This window comes from Neofelis nebulosa, chromosome 1, assembly GCF_028018385.1.
Source record: "Neofelis nebulosa isolate mNeoNeb1 chromosome 1, mNeoNeb1.pri, whole genome shotgun sequence".
Classification (NCBI taxonomy): Eukaryota; Metazoa; Chordata; class Mammalia; order Carnivora; family Felidae; genus Neofelis; species Neofelis nebulosa.
Window position 1 is genome coordinate 115,751,545 of NC_080782.1, and position 16,958 is coordinate 115,768,502.

At 42.0% G+C, this 16,958-nt stretch overlaps 1 protein-coding gene across 3 annotated transcripts in view; it reads left to right on the forward strand.

The window, feature by feature from the left end:
* The window catches only part of ANKRD55 (ankyrin repeat domain 55), a 528,797-nt gene that overhangs the window by 494,160 nt on the left and 17,679 nt on the right, over positions 1–16,958 (forward strand). For all 3 annotated transcript variants that reach the window (XM_058732233.1, XM_058732216.1, XM_058732224.1), the window contains 2 exons: positions 2,954–3,082; positions 15,171–15,355. In XM_058732233.1, coding sequence (XP_058588216.1) covers positions 2,954–3,082; positions 15,171–15,355 — 314 coding nt within the window. The remainder of the gene's footprint in view (positions 1–2,953; positions 3,083–15,170; positions 15,356–16,958) is intronic.

Consider the following 16,958-nt stretch of genomic DNA (forward strand, 5'->3'; position numbering starts at 1 on the left):
GGTTTTTTGGCAGGGGGGTGGTGTTGTTTTAAGGAAATAACTCTTGAAGCTTAGCAGTTCTGTTTAGGAGATAATGATTAGCAGTGCATGATCACCATTTAATTCATAACGACATTTCACACAGAGTTCTCATATACACTCAGTGATTGCCATCTACCTTTTGGAGAACTCATCAAAAATTCTACCAGGTTTCAGTCGAAGAGTTAGTAACAATGACCATATCAGAAAAGTTCATTTTCTGTAAAGGAGAAGTGTTTTGCCTTTTTAAAAATGTATATAATTTTTAAAAGCAAAGCTAGATATTACAAAAGCAAAAAATTCAATCAAGGACCATTAAGACATCCATTTTAAGTAACTACTGACTACTTACGATCTACACTGTTCCTGACACTGTTCTAAGCTCCAGGTATTGAGACATTGGATAAGGACCTACCCTAATGAAGTTTACACTCGAGTGACTTAAAATTTCCTTTGATGTCTTTTAACGCTGGATACTGATAGCCTTTTATGATGAAGCCAATGACTCTGAAGCAAAAAGGAATCAGCACTGGGAAGGGGAAATCCATGCATAATAAGAATAATCTGATTCCCTTGAGCCCAGATTTCTAGTTCCAGTGGGTCAATTTTATAATGAAGAGGGCTTTTTGAAATGCATTGAGTTATTCTAAATCCCAAGCAAATATTCAGCTGTCAGAATAATAACAAGAAGTTCCACTGCTTTAGTATCAGCATTCTTTTCCATATGGAACCAATTTCTTAAAATATCCTCAAGAAAATACCGGGAGATTCACTTGTATGTCACCTATAGCTTGAAAGCAAACTGTAATATAATGATTTAGAATTTTCAACCTGGTCAAGGAGATTAGCATTCTTTTTTTTTTAATTTTTTTTAACTTTTATTCATTTTTGAGAGACAGAGCATGAGCAGAGAAGGGGCAGAGAGAGGGAGGCACAGAATCTGAAGCAGGCTCCAGGCTCTGAGCGGTCAGAACAGAGCCCGACACGGGGCTCGAACTCATGAACTGTGAGATCATGACCTGAGCCGAAGTCAGACGCTCAACCAACTGAGCCACCCAGGTGCCCCAAGGGGATTAACATTCTAATCCCAGCTCCCCCCAAACCTCAAACCCTAGATTCAGTTCCTTGTTCATTCACAGACTTGGGAACTTCTCTAGAGCTGGGCTTCCTCTTCTATAAAATGAGAAGGACAGCGGTACCTGTTAACGTTGGTCAACTGCTATAGCAATTAACTCAAAAATTCAGTGGCCTAATACAGTAAAATCTTACTTCTTTTTTTTTTTTTAAGTTTACTTATTTATTTTGAGAGGGAGAGAGAGAGAGAATGAGTGGATGGGCAGAGAGAGAGGGGAACAGAGGATAGGAAGCATGCTCTGTGCTGACAGCAGAGAGGCCCTACCTGGGGCTCATGTGAGATCATGACCTGAGCCGAAGATGGGCGCTTAACCAACTGAGCCACTCAGTTGCCACAAAAGCTTATTTATTTAGAATCATAGTCCAGTACTGGTCAACAAGGTAGGCTTATTCCCCCTCAACAGTCAGGGTCCTGGGCTTCATAATTAAATGTGGTTCTAGCATCTTCTTTAGCCTTGTCCTCTGCATTCGTTGAATGAGGAAAGAGAAGGTATGGAAGACCACGTGGGTTTTGTTTTCTATGCAGGCCACCCCTTTTGTCCACATTGCAGTGATCAGGACTCAGTCTTATGGCCATATCCATCTGCTGGAAGGCTGGGGAATGTACCCAGTGTGGTGGCTTGGAGGGAGAGGAAATAGAGTTTGGTGAACACATAGCAGATTTCCCCATAGTACTTAGTTCAGAATGTTGTTTGGAGAATTAAGTGAAATAATATACATAAGAATTCATAAAGGTCTTTGGATCAATAAATATTAGACTCATACCTTTATTTATCTGCAGAGATGACTATAAAAAGAACTTTAAAGATGCCCATACCCCTTTATCTCCTTTACCAGTCATCTTAATCTAGAGTCATTTTAGATATATTTTGTGTAATTGAGAGGTGTGGGGAAGGAGAAGAGGCCATCTTTTCACAGTACACTCCCAAATAATACTGGTTCCTCTTGGTTACCATTTCCAAGCATAAGCTCATTTTATTATTAAATGATGACTAAAGTGTGTGACCTTAAACTCTAAAAGAAGTTGGGATTCACCATATAGGTTCATCCAAGCTACCACAGAGTGGTTTCTTCTAAACAATGTAGGTCAGATCATGTCAACATTGGTTTAAAACCCTTCAGTGTCTTTGCAGTGACTTTAGAATAAACTGTGAATGCTTTATTCAGAGTTGGTATCCCCAACCCATATTCCCAGGATCAGCCTTGCCTCCCTCTCCAGACTCATCTCACATGGATATCTCTCCCACTCCATTCCTTCTTTTATTCAACAGCTATTTATCTAGTCTCTGTTGTAGCCACTGGAGATATTGCAGTAAAATTCCTTGTGGTGGGATATGGCAGGTTAGCGTGACCCCAGTTACAAGTGGTTGCCTCTGTGGCTTGGTGCTTGCTGTTCTGTTTTCCCCTGCCTAGCTCATAGAGGCCCATGTAGAATAGTCACTAACTCCACAATTACTCTCTCACAGTACCCCATTTGCAGTCTTGATAGCATTGCACAATCTGGAAAATCCTTTTGCTCATTTGCATTTGTTATCTGTCTTCCTCTACCACACTGCAATTCCCATGAGGGCAAGGATCTTCTTTATCTAATTCACTACAGTATCTTCAACACTTATTTTCCTGGCAAAAAGCAGAAACTCAGTAAATATCTGTTGATTGAATGGCTTAAGGAATGAATGAACTGACAGGCAGCAACCAACTTATGTGGTGATGGCCCTTGGCCTGAGGAGACAATGTGAGTTCCATTTTCCTTCCTGATAGCCTCTGCTCACCTCTCCCCTTTCTGACTGTGGTTTTATAGGGAATGACACCACTTCACTGGGCAGCTTTCCACAACCGGCCTCAACACACCCAAATGCTGCTGAAGAAAGGAGCAGACCCCACTCTTGTGGATAAAGACTTTAAAACAGCTTTGCACTGGGCAGTCCAGGTGAGAAATTGGCCAGCAAACTTGTCTCAAGTTTAGATGGTGTGAAGCAATGTTAACAGTTCTCTGAGTATGTCAGAACTGAAAGATGGAATTATCAAAGGCACAGCCACTGCAGTGATATGGAGGTTATTAGTGTGCTAGAGCAAGTAAGATTTTCTGCACTCCTCCCATCCCTCATATCCAGAGGGGCAACAGCAAACCTGTCCATTTGGAAGATGTGAGTGCATCACTTGTGGAGAAGAAACCACGCCAAGATACAGAGGAGGAAGACAGCCTGCTTTGGATGTTATATACAGACATACACACACACACACACACACACACACACACACACGCACACACACACACATGCACACATACATGTAAACAGACACATAACACTTCTCTCCCTTGCTCTCTTGCTCTCTCCATCCACATGCTTGCTTAGTAGCTCACAGCACACCAGGAAAAACCTTCAAAGATATTCTAGGAAAATCTCTTCAAAGTCTTTGAACCATAACTCTCTTCTTCCTTCCAAATCCTCCAAAGCAGAGTTATTCCAGATGACCCTGAATTCTGTCCTGAGCAATGAAAATCATGCCTTATAATGCTACCTCATGATCACAAAAGGCAGTCTATATCAGTACACATGACTGAAGAAATCAGAATAGGCCCAAGAAATCTATAGCCCAATGAGGGGGAAAGTGAGACTAAGGTGAAAGAATGATCATGGCTAACATTTATTGGCGTGCTTTCTATTTGCAAGAGGAATGATCAACTAAGAGTCATTTCCTCCATCCTTCAGAGGAGAGCAGTAGTATGCATCATTTCAACAAACTTGCTAGCCTTTTCTGTCTTATGATACCCAAGCATAGACACCTCCACTGTTTATCTTCACCAGCTCAATAAGGCACTCTTGCCATACTGCTGCCAGGATCCTTGTAAGAGGAGTTTCTGCCTGTTTTGATGGCGGTTACATTCAGTTGTTTCACATGCCAAGCATACCAGAGATGGGCACCTGGCACTTTCAGGCCTGGGGGAAGAGGCAAACAGAAGTGATTTGGAAACTGCTCTGGTTTTGTCCCTCCAGCTCTGGCTTCAGTTACTCTGTACTAGCACCAGCCCTGGGCAAAACTGTGAAGTGAGCAAAATTTATTTTGTCATCCCCACCTGCCTGTAGCATCCACCTACATACTTTCAGTATCTAATCTCCCACCCTGACCCCTGGGGTGCTGTCCTCTGGTTGGGCAACCATGTGTGCTGATGCTCAGCTGATGTGAAAGTGATATCCAAATCAAGCATTTCCTGTATTCATCTTCATCATACTTGAGTTTTAATCCCACAGATTTCTGATGGGGTTCACATCTCTGCTCCCACTTCCTCCACCCCACCCCCAATTTAGAGTTGCTGCTCTAGTCCTGCACGTGCAATGGAATCATCAGCAATGCTTGTAAAATTATAGGTCCCCAGACCCCCCCTCCACATCTTCTAATTTGGACTCTTCAGGGGTGGGAACCCTTGCTCTCACCCTCTAAGAAGAAGTTTGGCAAAATGAAAAGTCAGAAAATCTGTTTGTATTGACAGACATGGTTTTGATCTGAGGAAAATCACCAATACCTTCTTGGTTTAACTATCAGTGTATCTTTGGGGTATGAATGAGACTGTGCATATGACAGCACTATGTAATGTGCTAGGTAATTGGAATAGATAACCATTTTTATTATGGTTCCTGATTTCTTCCACAACAGCTTAGTTATCATACCCACATCATCATATTCTTTCTCCCTACTAGATGATATAGCTTTTAACCTGCTACATTGATTGCAGTCCTGTCTGCACTTTAAAATCATCTGAAGAGCTTTTAAGCAATATTGGATACCCAAGCCCCACATCCTTAGATTTTCAGTCAGTTTTTCTGGAGTAGAGCCCAGGCATCCATATTTTTTAAAGCTTTGCTTCATCCCAGCAGACTGCAATATGCACATAGGGTTGAAAACTGATGAGGGAGCATAAGGTAAGCTGACACCTCACAAACCCCCTCTCCTCCCCCCACCCCCACAGGTGGAATATGTGTGATATTCCTCAGGCACTGCTGGCTGACCAAGAACAAAGGAAAGGACTGAGAACAAATGGTTGAACTGATAGAGATCAAAGGACCTGAGTCTCCATCAGTTTACAAATATCTTAGTAAATTACAAGAAGAAAGGCAATCTTATCAGTAGCCTAATCTCCAGGAACTCCCTATTATTATTGATAATGATTTGCTAGAGGGAGAAACAACCTTAGCCTGACAATAGCTAAGGCTTCAGTAATCTGTGAGTCTTCTTTAGCACATGGAAATCCCTTTAAGAAACTTCCTCTTGACTTTATCTCCCCCAACTCCAGAGCATATAACCAGTCACTCTTCACAACCCCAGTGCAGCTCTTTATGCCCACAGGTCCTGTCCCTGTGCTTTAATAACTTTTTTGCACCAAAGACATCTCAGGAATTCTGGTCGGCTCCAGACCCCCATCACTCCAAAACCCCATCAAAAACACTATGATAAATGAATTCATATTAATGGGTACTAAAACCTTAGCTACTCCTACATAAGATATTTGCATTTTTGACCATGATTTTGTATAAGCATAACGTGTCACTCATTTATTGACTCAACTGCTTAATATATATTTCTTGAGCACATACCGTGTATCTGGCATTGGGTGTAAAAAGATTAACAAGGCAGGTTCCTTCTAAAACCCTTACAATTGTATGAAATATGCTATGTGTGAGTGTGAGCATATGTTAGCACACTTTTTTCTGAGGAAGGCATCCATGACTTTCTTCACTTCCTCAGTGAGGATCAGTAACTACCCCCCAAAAGGTTAAGAATCACAGTTGTGGGAAAACCGTGCACCCTCTGTCTCCTTGTGGTTAGCAGTGGAATTCAGAAGTGGTGCGTCCTGGCCTTTACTCTGCAAAGAAGGCTAAGGGTAATTCCAAATGTCAGCTGAAACCACGATGACACTTGCCTGCTTTAGACTTCTTGTTAATTTATAGTACAGGACCAGCATTGTGCTCCATTTACAGTTTTTCCACATGAATGAGTCTATTTCCCTTTGTCATTTATTCCTTTCCCTGAACTTCCTGCTCTTCTCTTGGACCACATGAGACCACATTTAAAGCTATAGCACTCTGAAATAATAAAGCCTCTGTATTCGACCCAGATTAACCAAGGCAGGAAAGATTGGAAACATTAGGTCCGTGAAGTGATCTGGAATTGGGCTTCTGCCCCATCTCTAAGGTCTCTTGGTAACTGGTGGTGCCCTCCTGTGGGCCCACTGCCCTCATTCGCCCCTCCTGTCTTCCCAGGAGACCCTGGTGCTTGCCTCTGTCTTGGTTAGCACTGAGCAGAGCCCTGACCCCATCCAGTCTCTTTTGTTGGCATCTCAGTCCCTTCAGAGCATGTGAGGACACCGATTTATCAGGAGTCCACACGGGTGTCTCTCCTCCACAAGGCAGAAATTCAGTTCCCAGTCTTTTTCTCACTCTGTTCCTCAGAAAGCCTGTCGCTTCAGCTATCATTCCCATCAGAACATTCTCACCAGTTTCAGTATTTGTATTTCTACTTTCAGCCCTTTTTTTCTCCATTCTGTTCTCACATTGCCACCAAGTGCTCTTTCTACAAATCCCAAAGGAATGTATGAATACAATTGTTATCCCACCAAAACAGTTATGGCCCCTGTTGGTCCTTGGCTTAAAAACCTTCCGTGAGTTCCAACTGACATCTCTCTTGAACTCTAGACTCATATTTCTAGCTCTCCTGGGCCTCTCTACATCATTTCCCAGACACTTCAACTGGTCATGTCCAAACTTAACCCGTGATCTCTCCTTCCTGCCACACTCCCATCTTCCTGGTAGCCCAAGCCAAAAGGCCTCTGCATGGCCCATGAACCCTCCTTTCTTATCTCCCTTCACTGTCTCTTCATTATCAAGACTCCTCAATTCTACCTCCTCCGTTCCCACATCTCTGTTACCTACTTTCTATCCCCACTGTATAGGTCATGGTTGTACCAGGAAACAGCCCATTTGCATGGGATAAATCTGGTAGGGAGTCATGAAGAGGCTATTTCCATACCACAGTACATTGCCATTAGGGCATCTGGGCCTAAGAGGGCATGGAAGGGAGCGGTTACTAAGACAGAAAAAGCTAGAGCTGTAGGAGAGGTCCCAAGACAGTACAGGTAGCCTTTGATGGAATGAACAAACTGTGGCCTGGCAGGGAGAGAACTGAATGATAAACACCTCAGTCTCTGTCCTCCTACACCCATCTCCTGTCAGTGCCACTCATTGGCCAAACCCAACAGGAAAACAAAGGAGTCCATTTGATGCAATTCATACAGGCTAAAAAGTAAAGAGCAGGATGGAAAAAGTTTGGAGGGTAAGCCTGGAAGAGCAAGTAGAGACAATTTTGTACACCTGCCATCACTTCCTTAGCTCAGGTTTCTACCATCTTTCACCTGAACAGTTTCAGTATTTGTATTCCTACTTTCAGCCCTTTTCTTCTCCATTCTGTTCTCACATTGCCACCAAGTGCTCTTTCAACAAATCCCAAAGGAATGTATGAATACAACTGTTATCCCACCAAAACAGTTATGGTCACTGTTGGTCTTTGGCTTAAAAACCTTCAAAGAGTTCCATTTTTTGGTGCAGAACAAACTCCCTGGGCTAACACCTACTGTTGTGAGCAACCACTCCCCACCCCCTACCCACTCCCAGAGATTCATTCTGTCTCCACCTTAATCACGTTCTTCTCTTTTGGTGAAATCCTTCTTGCACTCCCCACATCATCCCTTCCACTTGAAGAATTTCTACATATTCTTTCTTATTCCTGAAGGCCTAACTAAATGCCACCTTCTTTATTAAGCTCCCTTCCAGAATTGTTCCCTCCAAGTTGCACATCTAGTGCTTTCTTAAACATCTAGGACTGGTGGCGTAGGCAATGAGATGCCTGATTCTTTCCTTCTAGACTGTGTGCTTAAAGGTATTGTGCCTTATTCAGGTAGATGTGTCTCAAGACCCAGAACAGATCTTTGTGAATCTTAGGTCCTCCAAGAGGTTTCACTGAATTCTGTCCAATAAACTTACCCATCTCAAATCAATGAGATTAATGGCTTATTGGGTTCTTTCTTTAGAATACCATTTGTTACCTTAACTGAGTCTTGCAGGAATGTACAAGTCTTAATACCAGGGAGGTTTTTCTAATCGTAGGATTTCTAGCATAGATATGATGGCTGGTCAGTGAAGGTGGCAAGTATCTACTGTCCCTCAAATCTTGCCACTAGCTCCCTCCTCTGCTTACTAGAAAATGTGTTTATTTGGAATCTTCCTCAGAATTATTTTTCTTTCAGTGCATTTTTCAAGGGAGGGTAGAAAGAAAAGAATTATGATAATAAAAAACAACTATTTCATGTTTATTCATTCAGTATGTAGTTATGTGGTTAAGGAAATTAAATACACACACACACACACACACACACACACACACACACACACACCACCCTAATAGCTCTTTAATATAACCTTTAAGCCTCTAGTGCTTGAGACTGGTTTGGTCCAGTTGGTCCAATGTGGAATCCTCCTCCTTCCTGTAGTGAAGACCTGTGGTCAGCCTTCTGGATTGAATCAAAGTCTTATAAATATACTTTTACCCTAAATATATTCAGAATAACAATGGATAAGTGTCATATACCAGTGGGGTCTAATTCCTAAGGTGAGAGAATCTCAGCGCTGCAAGGGACCAGAGTAAATCATGTAATCCCACTATTCAATTCATGAGTAAAGAAACTAGTGCACAAGGAGGTTGTCATTTGACCAGATACACCCAGTGCCCACGTAGGCACCCAGGCCATATGACTCCCGGGAAGACTACAAAGCCACTAAGCCCAAAGTAAGCAAAGAAAATATTTGCAAAATCCATCATTCTGGGAGCAAAGGCCAACCTGCTTAGGAAACTGAAGTCTTGAAGGGCAACCTAAGTTTAAGTGGCCACATGTGTCAGCTCCCCAGTGCTTGGTTATAGTGAGGAAGGGATGCAGTAAAAGGAGAAAATAACAGGGACTCACCTAGGAGTGAATACAAGTGAAATAGTAAAAGAAAGAAGACAATGAGGAGAAGACAGAGAAGCTAAAAAGGATGGGTATTCTGTTTGGCTTTGCTTGTAGCTTGTAAGGCTTGTTTTACTCATTTATTTATTTGTTGCTCAGTAAATATTTATTGAGTATTACTCTCTGCTAGGCTTCATTTCAGCAGAAAGATCCCTAGTCATAACATTTAGCAAGGACAGGGTAGAGATATCCTGGAGGCCTTCATCTTATCAGACAAAAGTGGGATTTAACCCCTTTCTACACACTAACAGAGCAAGAAAGGAGTTTTGTTTTTTGTTTTTTGTTTGTTTCTTTGCTTCCTATACTATAGTAGTTTATTTTCCTATAGTTTTTTGGTGTGTGTGTTTTGTGTTTTGTGTTTGTTTGTTTGTTTGTTTTCCAAAGTATCAGAAAAGCTATGAAATGAAGTAGTTCAGCAGCTGAGGGTCACCATGCCTCATGCCCCATCCCTCCAATTTCTGTCTTGTACTAGCTCTCCAGGAGAGTTAGCCCCAGGCTTTGGGGTATAGTGGCCTCTGGAGTCAGGCCAAGCAGTAAAGCCTGGGTCCAAAGGGGCTAACCATGAAGATAGTTCCAGACTTTGAGCTAGGCTGTTAAGCACCTTTTTTTTTTTTTAATCTGGTTAGCCCTAGACTCTTAACTCTCAAATGTTCACCTCATGTAGATGAGTAGATCTTTCCTTGGAGCTTCATTCTCAGCCTGACATATCTGGCTCTAGCTTAACTGATGGGCTAGTTCTTCTCACCTTTAAGAGGGCTGTATGATCTACAACCCTAGCGATGATTTATCTAATCACCATCATGGGATAAGTGATGCAAATATGCCACTGCTTCCAAAAGAAGGAAGGTGGTTGGAGTGCCCTCCAAGAAGAAGCCACCATAGAGCTTATTCCCCAGACATGTGGTAATAAAAACTAGTCCAAAATCTTCCACAAAGACTCTTTGGAAGGTCACCTAGAATAAAAAGGGTCTACAGTAAGAATATTGTAATGTTTTTTAGCAATCTGCCTATAGCAAAATTCTTTTTTTAATGTTTATTTATTTTTGAGAGACAGACAGACAGACAGACAGATATCTCTGGATATAGCATCAGACTCCAAAGGTTAAGTGTTCAGTCCCACAAGGCTGCCCCTCAGATGCCAATCTCAAGCCCCAGACTGTTACCTGTGCCTCTGATCTACCAGCTAAAGACTGGAAGTTCCACTGACCTCCTCAGATTTGATTAATTTTCTAGAGCAGCTCACAGAACTCAGGGAAACACTAACATTTACCATTTTATTAAAGGATGTGATAAAGCATAGGAGTCAATAGCCAGTTGAAGGGATACATAGGGTAAGGTCCAAAAGAAAGGAACTTCTATCCTCATGGACCTTGAGGCCTGGCTTGGTAGTACATGGAAGCCTTCTGGTTCCCCAAGCATGGAAGCTCTGAAAAAGAACTAAAAAAGTTTTTGAGGCATTATATCATTGTCATGATTTAACTAAGTCGTGGGCTGTCAGCTGATTCTACTTCTAGCCCCTCTCCCCTCTCTGGAGGTTTTAGGGTGGGGATAATGGCAGTTCCAACCCTCTAATCACATGGTTGGTCCTCTTGGCTATCAGCCCCACCCTTGGGTGGGGTCAAAAAGTCACCTTCATTAATAACAAGACACTCATTTCACCTTTATGGTTCTGAAGCATTTTCAGGAATCTGAGAAATATATTTTGGTTATCTGAATGACTATATATACATTTCTTATAAATAATTATATCACACAAAGCCTCTTATGAACCCTCCCTCACGAGGTGTAAAGTGAAAATGACTAGCATTTGGTAGTTCCCAGCAGTTTTCAGAGCACATGAAGGCAACTGTATGGATTATCCATGGACAGAAACAAAACAAATACAACAGAAAACAAATAAATCCACAGTCCACATCTGGCCACTCAATGCAGAATTCCAGAGCTCCGTAAGAATAGGATCTGTACAGTTTGTTACTTCCCCTGTTTAATGAAAGGAATCCCACTCTCCATTCTTCCTGAGGGCTCTTCTAAGCACCACCCCATTCCTTCTATCCTGGTGCTCCTTGGTCATTGTAACCCTCTCTGGCCTCCCAGGCCTGGAGCCTACCATTGGCTGACATGGCCAGCTTGCCAAGAAGGAAATGCTGTCACCAGGAAACCACTGAGCCTGAGGCCCCAGCTCATAGACTAGTGCTCTCTTGAGCCCCTCAAATTCCTGTGGGGGTGCACCATGGCAACCCTCTGAGCAAAGGCTTTTAAAGCACTTCATGTTTCACTTTGTAAAAGGTCTCATTTGGCCAGGCACACATCTTTGCTTCTGACATTGCAGTCTAAGCAGGCATTTTTACTTCTGTTTCCCCAGTATGAACATGCAGGATCAAATAAACAGACCGTTCCTTTTCTCAGGGACAGAATGGTGTAGTGGTGAAGTGCAAGGGCTCTGCAGACAGGCTGTCCATCCTGGCCATGTCCCTTCTTGACTGTCACCCTGGCCAAGTTACTTGATTCCCACATGCCTCCATATTCTGCTCTACAATATGGGGATCATAGGAGTACCTACTTCACAGGGTTCTTACCAGGATTAAATGAGCTGGCATGTGACAATGCTTAGAACAGTGCCAGGCACACAAAGTCTACACAAAGTAAAGGTAGCTATCGCCCTTATTCCTGGGAGCACCTTCTTCTTAAAGAAAAGGAAATACTGGGGCACCTGGGTGGCTCAGTCGGTTAAGCATCCGACTTCAGCTCAGGTCACGATCTCGCGGTCCGTGAGTTCGAGCCCCGTGTCGGGCTCTGGGCTGATGGCTCAGAGCCTGGAGCCTGCTTCCGATTCTGTGTCTCCCTCTGTCTCTGCCCCTCCCCCGTTCATGCTCTGTCTCTCTCTGTCTCAAAAAAAAAAACAAAAAAAAAAACAAAAACGTTAAGAAAAGGAAATACAGTGACAATGTTGTAGAAGTGAGATCTAGGTATAGAGGCAAAGGCCTTGCCTGGAAAATTCAGGATAGAAGATATTTTGGAGGAAAAGGATAAGGTTGGAGTTCTCATCTAGAGAAGCTGTGTGACACTTCAGTCCTCAGGGGCACTGCTGACTGGGCCTGCCTGGTCAGGGTCCAGAATAGGCTGGTGCAGAGTCCTGGGAAGCAACACAATTTCAGTGTGACTTCCAAAAATGACTGCTCTGAGGGTCAGGCGAGGAGGGAGGAAAACACAGGGTGAGGAGATGGGTATTGTTTTTTCTATCTGTGCTTGACACTCCCCCTTTCACACAAAGAGAGAATTGTGACAGGGCACTTTGCCCTTTGAATCACCTTGGCAACCTGAATTCTTTTGCTGTTCCAGGAAATTATAAACAAAATAAATACATTGAACTGACGCTCTTTGCTTCTGTTTTCTCCCTCAAATGGTACTTTTTTAAAAGGTGTGCATGTTGGGGGTGGGGTGCTCTTGATTGTTTTAAATGTATTTTAGACTCCTTCAAAATATGTTTAAGTAACATCAGGTGAAGGAATCTTAGAAAAATTGATAAAGCAGGCACAGAAGCTTGGATGTGTTCAGTGTAAACAACTTCTGGTAACAGGCATGCCATAGAACTTCATCAATTGACCCAAATAATGTAAAAGTTGTTGTAGACAAAGGAAGGATGGAAGGAGCAAGAGGATATAAGAGGGAAGATGAGAGGAAGAGCAGGAAGAAGCTTAAGGGTAGGAACCACTTTATGGGCCTGTGACCAGTATAGCCAAAGTGGGTCCCATGCTCAAAAGGGATCCCTGTGCTTGGGGTATAATGCTCTGTGGCCGCCATCTGAAAATTTTCATTAATTTTATTTTTGAATTTTTGTTTTGTAAGTGAAGTCAGAAAGGACAGTGGTACCATGGCTCACACAGTACTGCTTCCCCACCTCTCTAGGACAAACTCTAAGCCTCCTGGCAAGGGATCTGGACACAGACCTGAGGAGGGTCAGGATCAAGCATGTGCCAGGTTACAAGAGGAAGGCCCAGGCACCTGTGAGGGTTTGCTCTAGTAGTAAGACTCTCCAGCCCAAAGGAGCACAATAATAAATAGCAAATAAAAATCACTGTGCCATGTCAAGAAAGACACCAAGAAGAAAGGACTGAGCTTCTTTCCTGCCATATCAACAGGGGACTCCACATTTTCATTTTGCCCTGAGCCTCACACATTATGTATCTGGCTCTGGTTGCAGCATTTAATGCCCACTCAGCTCTCTTCCTGCACCTCAGAGTTGAGAGTTGTGAGGGCCCCTGGCCCTTGTCCTGCAAGAGGTGTAGAACTCATGTCAGCTGCCCTCTCTCATACAGTGGAAGCACATTTCCAGGGTTCACAGTGTAATTGCCCATTGTGAGCCAGCAACAAGCTGAGTAATGGGAAATCCGGAGAGCCGAGAATGCAGAGACAAGGGAGGGAAAGGAAGAGGAAAGGTGAAATGAATGAGTGCTGTTCCATGGAATTGTGAAAACTGACTCCAGCCGTGGGGTCAAATAAACAGGATAACACAGCGCGAAGAAGACCAACAGGAAATTTTACACGGAAAAATGTATCAGGAGGTAGCCGTTGAACAGCATTTGAAGTATATCAAAACTGCAGCTTTTTAAAAATCCAACTCTGTTTCTTGCCCAGGTCTCTGACCCTAGCTTGTGGTCCAGCTCTGGGCTTCCAGAACTATACCTTGCTCCTCTATTTCCTTAACCTGCTCTTAATCCTCCTAGGGACCTCCATTCTACCCATAAGTCCTAGTGCATGGAGTTACAGGGTCTTTCTGTGGACTCAATCAGAAAATTAAAATGCTAATGAATTATTTGGATTGTTTTATAATCTTTCCAGAGATATCAGGAGAATCTGAAGGATTAGAGTTTCTATTGTATGATATAAAATGAGAATCTCTTTCATTGGCCAATGAAAATTTATTGTCATTTGAAATTGTAAACGCTCATGCAGTTTTTTTTTTCAGGTCAATGAAAGGTATTCAACACCAGTAATATGCACAGATTTTACTTACCTATTTGTGCAAGCTGAAGAGATATAGGACACTATCAAGGAAGAATTGGTAACTTTTAAGACTTGGACGGGCTACTTAAAAAAGTGTAGAATAGCCTCCTTTCAAAGATAGGATGAAAAGTTTATTATAGATCTACACAGAGATGGACCCAATTTAGATGGTTGCCTGAAGTTCTTTCTTTCTCATATTTGTTGATTTCTTATTGACTAACTACTTAATTATGATCCATTTACTTTCACCAAGGATTTTTGGATATTAAATTTCATGCAGTTTGTAGCAATCTGATCATTACTGGATCATCTTGGTCATCATTTTGCCACCAGCGAGTACTCATTCTGGTCATTTTGTTAACATTAAAATTCACTCTGGGGTACCTGGGTGGTTCAGTCAGTTAAGGTCCAGTCTCGGCCCAGGTCATGATCTCAGGGTTCGTGGGTTTGAGCCCCTCATTGGGCTCTGTGCTGACAACGTGGAGCCTGCTTCGGATTCTCTGCCTCCCTCTCTGCCTCTCTTTTTCTCTCTCTCTCAAAAATAAATAAACATTAAAAAAATCATTGTTTAAAAATTTTTTTCACTCTTCTGGTTTCTCAGAGGCCAACCTCTGCCCTAGTTGGGGAAAAAAAAACAAAAAATAGATTTGATGAACCAGTTGTTGTCTAGGTAGCCCCCCCCCCATGTCAGTCACACCTGTATTTAATTTAAGTCCTTGTTAGTTGGCTAATGATGGAAGACAATTTAGCTCTTATGGGAAACAAAAATCCTTCCAGTGACAAGAGGCAAGTGGGAGTTTGTTGGAGGGTTTATTAAAATGTGTTTACTCCCCTTTTTAGTTTTCCTTTCCTTTCTTTTTCTTTTTGCATTTTTTTCTTTGCATTTTATCTTAACATTCATAGACCGGGAAGAGGACTGGATGATACATAATGAGCTTCCTTTGACTCTCTCCTCCAGAGTGGAAATAGAATTCTGTGTTCCATCATCCTGAGCCACCACCAGGGTCCATCCATAATCAACTATGATGACGAGAGTGGGAAGACATGTGTGCACATTGCCGCAGCAGCAGGCTTCAGCGACATTATTAACGAACTGGCGAGAGTGCCTGAGTGCAACCTGCAGGCTCTGGATGTGGACGACAGGTATTGGTAGCAACTCAAAGTGTTGGGAACTAACAGCCATCTTCTCTTTATCTTAAAATAAAGAACATGGTTAAGGGGTTATCCTATATGACTACATCCTTGACTGCCGGTAATATTCACACATGTGCTTGTGACAATAAAAACTGCTCTATTTTAGTCAGGGCAGGAAAAATCATTGTTATGGAAAGAAATGCTGTGACTGTACAGTATTGTCAGACTTTCCACTTTTTGCTAAATGTTCTCAGAAGGCTTTCTGTATGTCAGCTTCCTGCTATATATGCACTTTTTATTTCTTAACAGTAAGTCTTATTTTTTTCATCATTCCTGGATTATGTCATAAAGTCTATAAGTTCTTGTTATCCAGACAAGAGCGTAAGACAAGTTTTGTATTCAGAACTAGATGTGACATTTTTCAGGTTTTTCTTTTTTTCCCAACCATTAAAAATACATTGGCAAGGAAAAAGAAGCTGGATCCAGAAAGGGGAAGAGACTTATCCCAGAGGTAGTCAGCAATGAAAGAAGACTTGTACCCTCCTCGTACCCCCCTCTTCTAAACAAAGAACTTTTCGTACATCATCAACTATTAGAGCTTTTCAATTACACTGCTTATCTAATCTTTGTTTTGGTTAGGCATTGATTCAATGGAAATACAAGAATAATATAACAACAAACAAGACTATTGAAAATAAGTAAAAGGCTTACATACTATGTATGGGTTTTTTGCCCTCTTCTGTTGAAGTGCAAAATTAGCCACTTACTTATCTTAACTTCAGGTAAATCCCAAGAAGCACCTCCTACTCTCCTATACCTGAAATTCTTGTAACACCTGGGAAAAATTCTTGAGTTGCACATGAGTCTCAGGACTTGGAGATGGTTAACATGATGACTTTAATTAAAATTGAAGTGTAGATCATTGAAAGTAGACCTTTTCCCAAGGTCAGATATTGATCTTGAGCAGGTAAGACAGTAACAGGACTGAAGTTACATGAAGAGAAAAGGTGAATGAACCAAAAAAAAGAAGAAAGCAACACATTTAAGAAAGGAGGGCTGGAGAAAAGTTTAGCGACTTTAAAATACTTTCACAACCAGTTCCAAATAGGATATTTCCCAGTTTGCATTATCATACACTTAGCAAAGGAAATCCAGTTCCTCAAGCCTCAGGGAAGAAAGTAAAACCAAGGTAGGAAAAAAAAGTACAAAAGATAAGATCCTACAAGAGTTCAAAGTGAAGTAAAATCTCCAGGAGAATCTAGTTCCTGCTCTAAAGCTCAACTCACTTGTTGCCTCAATTGGCCAAATCCTGCCCTCTGTTTTGTTTTGTTTTCTGCAGCCTGCAGCTGTACCTTCACACTGAAACTGTGAGCTTGTCTTAGTAGAATTTTTCAGAAGTTTCATAGGTATAAATGCTTTAACCATTTGTAGGAATTGTGACTTCCTTATGCTTCTTCTCCTAGTGGAGAGAAAGTGTTTGAAGCAAAGGGAAGAAAAATAAGGCAGTGATTTAAAAAAAGAGAGAGAGGGAAAATATGCAGGCACTAGTCCTCCTAGATATTAAAGTACTTTCTAGATCTGTGATATTTATTTATTTTTTAAAAGTTTACTT